General features: G+C 37.2%; 1 protein-coding gene across 2 annotated transcripts in view; it reads left to right on the forward strand.

Moving 5' to 3' along the window:
- Positions 1 to 5792, forward strand: part of GPM6A (glycoprotein M6A) — a 332273-nt gene extending 326481 nt beyond the window's left edge. For both annotated transcript variants that reach the window (XM_025434029.3, XM_025434028.3), the window contains exon 7: positions 3667 to 5792. In XM_025434029.3, coding sequence (XP_025289814.1) covers positions 3667 to 3819 — 153 coding nt within the window. In that variant the 3' untranslated portion in view covers positions 3820 to 5792. The remainder of the gene's footprint in view (positions 1 to 3666) is intronic.
- Positions 5793 to 10136: the final 4344 nt, after the last annotated feature.

Raw genomic sequence — 10136 nt, forward strand, 5'->3', positions numbered from 1 at the left:
AGGACACAAAGAAAAGCCATATTGAGTCACTTATGGAAAAAGGATTAATTTAGTCTTCTTACTACAGATGTCAACCGTTTTGTGTCATTACTTTAATCTCTAATTTAGTTCAGAAATACAAAGAACAAGTTTTTCAAGTCAAGCTTATACTGGGTGGTGAGGACCTGCAATGTCCCAGGTAACTTCCTTGGTAACTCACTGGGAAGTCCAGGTTGCTCACCCGACCACCAAAGACCAACAGTGGACAGATGCCTGGAGCATCAGGAATAGTCTTTGCAGCCAAGGTCTTCCGTCTTCCAGTCCTTAGATTTGCATCCTGCTATGCAAAGTAATAATACAAAAGTGAAGTAGAATAGAGCTCCAGAATGTGCCTGGGAACCTCACAAATATTCTAGTCAAATCAATATGCAGAAATGATGATTCAGGTTTCTTTATTTCCTTATAATGCCAATCCATTGTCTGATGTGTTGGTAAAGGAAGCACTTTTTAAAAACTATGAGTGTTTTCTCTCTTGTCAAAGAATAAAACGAAGGGAGTACATGGGTGGCTCAGTCAGTTAAGCACCCAGCTCTTGATTTTGGCTCAAGTCATGATCTTGAGGTGGTAGGATCGAGCCTCACATAGGGTTCCCTGCTCAATGGGAAGTCTGCTTGAAATTCTCTCCTCTGCCTCTCGCTCTGCCCCTCCCTCACTTTCTAAATAAATAAATAAATAAAATCTTAAAAAAAAAAAAAGAAGAAGAAAACTAGGAACTAATCAGTGGTAAGGTACTGATAAGCTATTCCAGACCAGTTTTCTTTTTTGTTTTTAGTAACTTTATAAACACTTGAGATTTGATTCTGTTTCCTAAAAATGATTTTTAAAAATAAGAGAAATAACCGGGTCAGTGCTAAAGTGAATTTTCAGACATTTTGTTAATTTAGTATCATGCTAATTGTTCAACATTTTAGATTGAGTGTATAAACTTGTACACAGGAATTTTATTTCAGAACATGAGGTGCTTATGATCAACAAGATCATGTTGGCTAATTGATTGGAGGGGTCACAGTAAAACAATAAGCAAAGGATTTATATTCTCAGCCTAAAATCAATGCTAAAACATGCCCTGGGGAAGCATTACATGTTCTGGGCGGTGATGTTCTGGACACTCAGTGTCCCAGGTAGCACCCAGCCTGGTTGTGCAGTAAGAGGAAACACGTTCATATATACATTCCTGTGTGATGGAAAATTTTTAGGGACTTGTGTATGTTCAAGCAGTATGCTTATACCTTAAGAGGTATATATCAAAGCACTTTTTGTAAAGAGGTGTGTAATAAATTGTGTGTTCACATTTGCTACACATGAGTGTGTGTAAAACTCTGTGTAAGAATGCATGCCTTTAGGCATACATTACTGAAACCTGTCTAAATGAATACTTTTATTTAAATGTCCCTAAAAATGCCTACTCTGAAATGATTCTATCATCAAAAAGATCTTAAGATAATAGCAATTCCGATGTTATGTATTTCTTAAGGAATCTATACTTTGCATACATTTAGATATTAAGTTATAAACAAATTTTATTGCAAACTACAAGAGTTTTAGAGTATTATTTTTAAGTACTAAGCATCCTTTTGGATATCTAAATATATGCAAATCATAAATACCTTAAGAAATAAATAACAGTTAACTACTGATTGACATCAGAATTTCCAATTCATTAGCTCTGATAATAGTTTAGGTTTTAGGAGACAGGGATAATACAACATAATTACTCCTTCTGTTCCTGGCACTATTAGTACCAATGGTACTGTTAATAGATTCTTTTTTTTTAATTTTTATTTATTTATGATAGTCATCACAGAGAGAGAGAGAGAGGCAGAGACACAGGCAGAGGGAGAAGCAGGCTCCATGCACCGGGAGCCCGACGTGGGATTCGATCCCGGGTCTCCAGGATCACGCCCTGGGCCAAAGGCAGGCGCCAAACCGCTGTGCCACCCAGGGATCCCTGTTAATAGATTCTTTACATCTTTCTCCGTTAAAAGCACCATCAAATGCTTAAGTACATGAATACATTCAATAGTCGTAATACAGCAACTGTCGTTGACCTCATCACCAACTCTCTGAACACTCAAAGTAGACTACCATTATTATTTCCATATTAGAGAAGAGAAATTTGAGATCAGTTCTTCTCTACCAAGATATTTAAAACACCATCTGTAACTTAAGGCAAAAATAGTAAGAATTTAAACTAAAACTAATGTGATTTACTCCATTTAAATTTTCAGAGGTGTTAGGAAGTTCTGTAGGCAAAAGGGGTCTTCTTGGCATTGCACCAGGTCCCAGGGACTGCTGTTCACCCACGTGAGGGACAGTAATGAGCCTGGCAGCAGGTGTCCCCCTAAGGCCAGAGGAAATGGCCAAAGACCTCCTGGAAACTGCCAGTTTCTGAACAAGAATGACACTCCTTTCAATATTTCACTCAGACATATTTAATGATAATTTAGGGGTCACATTTTCTCTGACTTTAAAAGAAGGTTTTTGTACATCTAAAAATATATTCATTCGGTTAAAACATATTCTGAGTACCCACTACTTGCTAAACATGCTCCACAGTACTTGCTGTTTTCAGAGCAACCACAGCAAAGTGCCACATGAATTTGGTCACGTGTATAACCTCTGCTCCGTCCACATGTATGTAGTGATTCAGGCTTCAGTATGAAAATGACAGAGCTCAAGAGCAGAACTCACAGCTCTTGCTTGCAGGTGGCTTATGACTTCCACTAAACAAAATGCAGAATTTCAGAGGAAAGAGAACATTCTGAAATTCCTATTGGTATTCTAATTGGTATGCACCTTTTCCATATTGCCGTGTCAGAATTGTCATTTTTTTCCCTACTGCCTGTTGACCGCCTTAACATATCACGATAGTCACCACTTAAAGTTGACTTTGTGTTCTTTATGTCTATCTGTACTTTTCTAAAACCAGCCTACCTTCTTTCAAAGTACTCTTCGCTAATCAAAATGTTAGTGTTCTCTTTTACTAAATTATGGATAAAAATATTGCCCACCCTTTGAAGTTCAGATCAAGGGATGCCTGGGTAGCTCAGTGGTTGAGCATCTGCCTTTGGCTCAGGGCGTGACCCTGGGATCCCAGGATCGAGTCCCACATCAGGCTCCCCATGGGGAGCCTGCTCTTCCCTCTGCCTGTGTCTCTGCCTCTCTCTCTCTGTCTCTCATAAATAAATAAATAAAATCTTAAAAAAACTAAATCTCAGGTCAAGTAAACAATTAACAACTTAGTTTCTCTTTCATATTCACCCATCAAAAGCCATCATTTGGAAAACTGCTTTATCTCTCTGTGGACCAGGAGTGAGAGAAAGAGTGAAAAACAAACAAGTGATCACATAAAAATTAAAAATCCATATTGGCTCCTCCAGACTTGAAAAGAAGAAGAGAGAGAGAGAGATTCTGAAAGATGGGGAGCTGAGAAGATGCTCTCATGTAGTCAGAGGCGTAGAAGGAATAACCTATTTATCTTGTTCCTCTTACCACAGAGATGTGGGTTCTGTTGTATTAGCACACATGCCCTACCTAAGTGTATAATTCGTCTATTTCTCTCCTGATGGTGAGGTGTAAGGAACACTGACCAGACTTCCAGTATAAATTATTTCTGTCTTTGATTAGGTTCACTACCTTATGGTTCTGTCTGCCAACTGGGCTTACGTGAAAGATGCCTGCCGGATGCAGAAATACGAGGACATCAAGTCGAAGGAGGAGCAAGAGCTTCATGACATCCACTCTACTCGCTCCAAAGAGCGGCTCAACGCCTACACATAAATCCGCCCTGCCTGTCCTGCCTGCCATCTAGATGCATTGGTGTTTAACGAAGGGCCATCCAACCATCCAACCTTGTGAAAACTAAAATGGGAGTGCTTCTCATCAATGATCTGTAGGGTGACTTATGAATCACCTGACCACAGTTCTTTGTTGTTTAGCACGTAATTTCCTAATTTGTTAAATTGGTGTGAACAAATCTCTTCTACAAGCTCCTATCCAGCCTTTTCCTTTTTTAAATTTCTCACACTCATTTAAATAATTCTGTAAGATTGAAGATACTAACATTGTCAAGTGCAGAGATTTTATTTGATTTTTAACCACTTCCCATGTGTTGATACATAACACCTTTTGCATTATTTCTTATGTTTTGAGAAGAAAAATAGCTTTTTATACTTTTTAGTTTTGATTTCGGTAACTAGTTTAACTACAGGTAACCTTCAAAGGGACCATTGTACATTTTGAACAATAGACAGAGATGGTATCACGAGGACTCTTCTTGAAATATGGAAATCCCGTCTGGAGATCAGTGGCCACGTTACCACAGGCCCTGGTTCATATTTTCATCAATCTAAGGTGCAGTTTCTAAATTTGTAAGAGTAGGTGTAAAAAAAAAAGTGCTTCTTATCTTTGTTAACATTGTATTTTTTTTTTCTTGATGTATTTCTCTCTTGATTACTCATGTTTATGTTGTGAGCACATGGAAACAGTGATGCTAATGCATGGCTAGTTGCCTTTTTAAGATTGTGACACCAGACTTACCTTTTAAAGCTTAGTATAGAGACAATTTTACTGGAAATAACTACTGTGAACTATTGAAGAATGATCTCTTTGTGATTTAAGCAGTGGCTGGATTGGAACTTTTAATATGCTAATGTGGAACATTAATTACCTTTATGAAGGTGGTATATTAAAAATAAGCACACTAACCCCTCCGAAGTTGTTTTACCTACTTTAAAACGTTTTAACGGATTGCACCTCTGTAAACTATCCCTCCAATGTGTATGATATATTTGAAAAGGCTTCCATTAATATAATAGCTTTGCTTGCAGCCTTCCGATCTATGTTGGTTCACCTGTAGTGTTTTTTAAAGTGTGGTCAGAGGCCACGATAGAATGTATCCCTTCCAAGTGTAGTGATAAATCTGTGTTTTTCTTTGAAGTAAGTCATTTTAACCAAATGTTCGGTCATAATCATTTATAAGAAGTACCTATATCAAAGGAATTTAAAAAAAAAAAAAGCAATCAGTATTACTGGACCAAAATTGGTGTTTGTTTTAACCTTGACTCTTCTTTTGATTATTTCTAATGCTACAAGAATGCTGTAAAGTGTCTTTTAAAATGCTGTAGCCTGACAAGACATTTTTGTCAGTGTATAAAAAATTAGGTAGTATCGTGCACTGATTTGACCATTGTGAAATCTTTTCTCAGTGTAAGTGCATTTCTAATAAAATTTATGAGTGAAACAATCTTTGTACAACGACTAGTCATGCATCATCCGTAATTTTACAAGTTCTTGTAGTAGGTAGCGGGGTATTTACTAGGGTTATCTGTGGCATGATTATGCATTCTGTAGTATTATTTAATTAATTTGGGGTTTTGCTTCTTTTTTTTTTACATGTAGATTATCTTACTGGTTCAACAATTTTCTGATATATGCAGTATTACAGATATTCAGCAAAAGTATTAATGGGCCTCTTTAAATTCTATATTATAGTGTTTCAGTTCTGTGTCTTAACAGTTTGTGATGATTTTTAAAACTGTCTTTTAAACTTATGTAATGATGTTGATGCTTTCAGCTTTTTTTTTTTCCTGGTATTAGAGTTTGTATTTTCACAAAGAGTGCTTTGTAGCAGGCATTACAATTAATCTGTTTTGTACATAAATGTGCCAACAGCTTGATGGTGGCGTTTTTGAAATGTAGAACAAAGTGCTTGCAAAAATGTAATAAATACACTTGTGTACTTTGTGTACTTATTATTAGTTTCTGCAGTGTTTATTTTGTGGATTTTTTTTTTTTTTGGTTTTGTTTTGTTCATTCCTCTTTCCTATGTGTGTGCCTTCTTTCCAGATGCAGTAGATGCTGTCTTTTTAGGATGCTATTACCTCAGTTGAGTTGACCTCACACTGAACTGAGAATTCTTTGCATGACTTGCAGCATAAAGAGGCTAGGGAGCCGGGGATAGGGCAAAAGTGTGAAGATTCTGGAGGTCATTTAATTTAGCAAAATGATAGCAATTCCCAATTTATGCTCTTCCCTTGCCTAATTTCTATTGTTTTGTGTTTCCTTTAGAGCTTCCTAAACTAATAGAGAAACAAATAAGACTAATTCAATTCAAAAAGAAAAATGATTTCATGGTTCGCTTCGAAACTTCAAGGTGAGAAAGATTAAATGAAAAATATATATACTTTTTCCAGACTCCTTGTTTGTTTGGGTTGTAATTTTTTCTGACCAAACTGGAAGTGATGACAATTTAAAAATGATAAAACAGTAATCAATAAAAATCTTTCTTTCCTTTTTTTTTTTAAGATTTTATTTATTCATTCATAAGAGAGACAGAGAGAGGCAGAGACACAGGTAGAGGGAGAAGCAGGCTCCCTATGAGGAGCCCAATGCAGGACTCGATCCCAGAACCCAGGGATCACGACCTAAATCAAAGGCAGGTGCTCAACCACTGAGCCACCCAGGTGCCCCCAAAATCTTTATTTTCACCAGGCCTAAGTAATTGTATTAGTCTTCAGTTATTTATGTATTATTATTATTATTATAAGTAATTATTATAAGTGCCTGAAATACTCAAGGTACTTAGGTCACAAATATCTACAGTAATTACAAGCAGATCTCACCACAATATGTTTTAAAAAGTCACTTTTAAGACAATAAGAAAATAATCCCATTATTAAATAATTAAACTTAATAATTATTATTATTAAATGACTTTTTTATTCTTTCCAGCATTAATGAAATTCTTAGCATATCAACAAGAAAATAAAGAATTATATATTAAAGATTGTCAATGTAAACAAAACTGTCACCAGAGAATGCTTTTCAAAGAAACTGATCATTGTAAGATAATTATATTTTTTTAAAACTTAAAAGTCCATTTCTGTTTGTAAAAATACATACTTATCTCTAAAGCAAGTAATATCCCTTTGGGAATTTCTTACCACCTAGCGTTATTGAGATATAATTGACATGTAAGCCTTTTGGGAATCATAAAGCTAATGTGAAGACTAAGGAAATTACTCACTTTGAGAAGAAAATGTGTGTCGTCCAGCTTTGACATGGGTGTATTCAGTTGACTTCCTCATGTTAAAATGTAGAAATAGCAGATTCTGATTTATTCATTCAAAGATCAAGTAAACTTGACTCTTGTTTTATTTTTCTCTTTTAGACAAAAGAGAAAAATATCATTTTTAACATATCTTTCACTTAAATCACTCCATAGTTTACAAATGCTGAGCATGATGGGACTTGAATTAAGCCATCATACCTTGAGTATCACTCTGCTAAGTTTTCTGTGAGGTTTTCAGATAGCAGAGCATCTGAAGTCCATGGAGGCAAGTCTACAAAATGCTGCTAGCCAGGACCTTGAGTTTCTTCTCACAAAAGTGAATTTTACCGGTGTGATTATTGAGACTCTTTTACTCTTTCCCCCCAAATCCACCATGCTTGCAAACTGAAAAGAATGTAGAAAATGCTGTCCATTGAAGCGTTAATTTTTAAATGAATTACTGAAATAAATAAAATATTAAATGAAATGATATCAAAATGAAATAAAATTTACCTAGACCACTGTAATTCTAACCTGTGCAACCCCCTGGAGAAGAAAACACCAAACAAAAGAAAATAAATAAACGATGGGGGGATACGAATTAGGAAAGAGAAGAGATCCAAGTAATTCCACTATTATACTTGAAATAAGAGGAAGAAATAAAACTGCAGTTTTGGAAGATATAAATTGCATGGGGCGGGGGGGAAGATTTGTAGAAAGACAGTAAAAACTACAAACACCAAGGATTACATCAAGAAGAAACAGCCTATAAAATTTTTTTGTTTGTTTAATTTTTAGTGGGAAAACCAGTTGAGACTCACAGCTCTTCTTTTCTTCGGCATTGTGTGCCCTCCGCTGGATGCTTGAGCAAATACCCTCCCACTCCAGGCCTTGCAGGATAGAACAACTTTCCTCCCCCAACAGCCGAGGATGGGGCATGAGAGAGCTGATCCCACTAAGTTGCCCAGCATCCCTGCTCTGATTAGGAAACAGGAACATTGTCTGGCTTTTTTAAAAGTGCTGTAATCGGGACACCTGGGTGGCTCAGCAGTTGAGCATCTGCCTTCAGCTCAGGTCATGATCCCAGATCCCGGGATCGAGTCCTGCATCCGGATCCCTGCATGGAGCCTGCTTCTCCCTCTGCCTGTGTCTCTGCCTCTCTCTGTGTGTGTCTCTCATGAATAAATAAATAAAATCTTAAAAACATTTAAAAAAATTAAAAGTGTTGTAATCTATATGCTTTTTTTACTGTTTCAACAATTATTTTTGTCTCTTGGGAGCCACCCTGATGGGGACGGTGGTATCCCCTGACAGATCCGAGTCTGTGAGTCTGCCCTTCTCCACCGTTTGGTGTAGATTGCCAGGAGCCGTGATCCAAGGAAGGCACCTCAGGCTGGAGCACAGTTGCGGCTGGCTCATGTAGGATGCTGACTGTGTGTGGGTAAGCCCCAGATTTTTTGCTACTGATTTTTTTCAGTGTGTCTAGAAAGTATTGATCCTTTTTTCTCAGAGGGATTTACACAAAGTGTCACAAATTAGCACTCCCATTTCGACATTCATTTGTTAGTTGACTCAGTGGAGAAGGACCACTTACAGGATCCGATAAAAATACACATGACCTACTTCTGTGCTTTCAATAAATGAGCATTTAGAATTGGCAAGTTCCTTGGGTTTTTTTAAATATCTTTTTAAATTATTTTATCACTGCCATTGATTAATCTATGAAATCTGTCAGATGCTTGCAACCTCATGTAGTGCACGTTTAGCATAAGCTTGTCAATTTAACTGTGAAAAATAAAATGCTAACCTGGCCCTTCAATAGACAGTAGAAGATTCTCAGAAACGAGAAACAGATTTTAAGGAATTATGGCATCATTTAAAGGAAAGACTTAAAAAATAAATAAAATAAATAAAGGAAAGACTTAATAAGGTTAACACAAATTGAAAGCAAGGCCTTCCTAACCTCCCATTCACCTCCCGGCTGAACGACAATACAGCATTCCAGCTCAATACCAAGCCCCCAGCCTGGGAGGTCATAAGCTACACCAGCTTTTCTCTCTAGGTACAGTGACTACTGTACTTTTTCAGTACCATCTTTCTTGGTACTTTATTTATAAAGAGCATGGGATCGAGTCTTCAAGAGAAAAAGCAATGTCCTGCCCGAGAACGGAGTGTTAGCAAGCCAGTGGTCTTCCTGAATTACACTTTCCTAGTCTTAAAATAATCATATTTTCCAAGCCCTAGATCGCACCTAGTTAAGTACTGCACCTGGTACATTAGAGACAACAATGTAACAAGAGCAAATGATATGAAAGTCGCATTGTAAGCATGTAGTGGCGGTATTTACACAAGTCAGCACAACTAATTTTAAGATTTTTTTCTGCCTAACTTCTTAATTTCCACTCCCTAATCTCCAAGATCATCAGGTAACTTCTACATTTCCACAAATAGAATATCTATTGATGTATACAATAAGTAGACACTTATTGCTTGAAGTAAGAACAAAAAGCGTCTCCATGAAGCCAAGTGGAGACTTCAGATATTAAAGCGACACCCTGACAAATCAGTTATAGGGTCGGTACTTCTTTTCTCTCCGTCGCTGGTTTTGCCCCCTTCCCCACTCCAGGCGCTCCATTTCTAAAACTCAGAATTTCCAATAACTGCACATCATGTATATTTTAAATTTCATGTATTCCATTTCCAACTTCAGTTTGCTACCTTTCCTACTCCCTTAATTCTTGGGACCATATATCTACTGATCTCCTAGTTTTTATAGCCCTCATTTCCCCTATGTCAGGGGGCTTCCCTGTAACTAGCTTATATTACATGGTCAATCACTGCAATCACTGCCTTGGCAAGTCCTCATCACCTCTGACTCTCTATTTTTCCTAAACTCTCACAGTAAAATGCCAACCCTGGTTTCATTCCTCTAGCCACCTACACTTGAACTTGAGTGGCTAAAGGAACACAAGCCTGACCCACCCCACCCGTGTTTAGATGAGCCCGTAGATACGATAGTCAATCAACTCCATTTCTCCTAGAATGA

This window comes from Canis lupus, chromosome 16 (genome assembly GCF_003254725.2).
Source record: "Canis lupus dingo isolate Sandy chromosome 16, ASM325472v2, whole genome shotgun sequence".
NCBI classification, from domain to species: domain Eukaryota; kingdom Metazoa; phylum Chordata; class Mammalia; order Carnivora; family Canidae; genus Canis; species Canis lupus.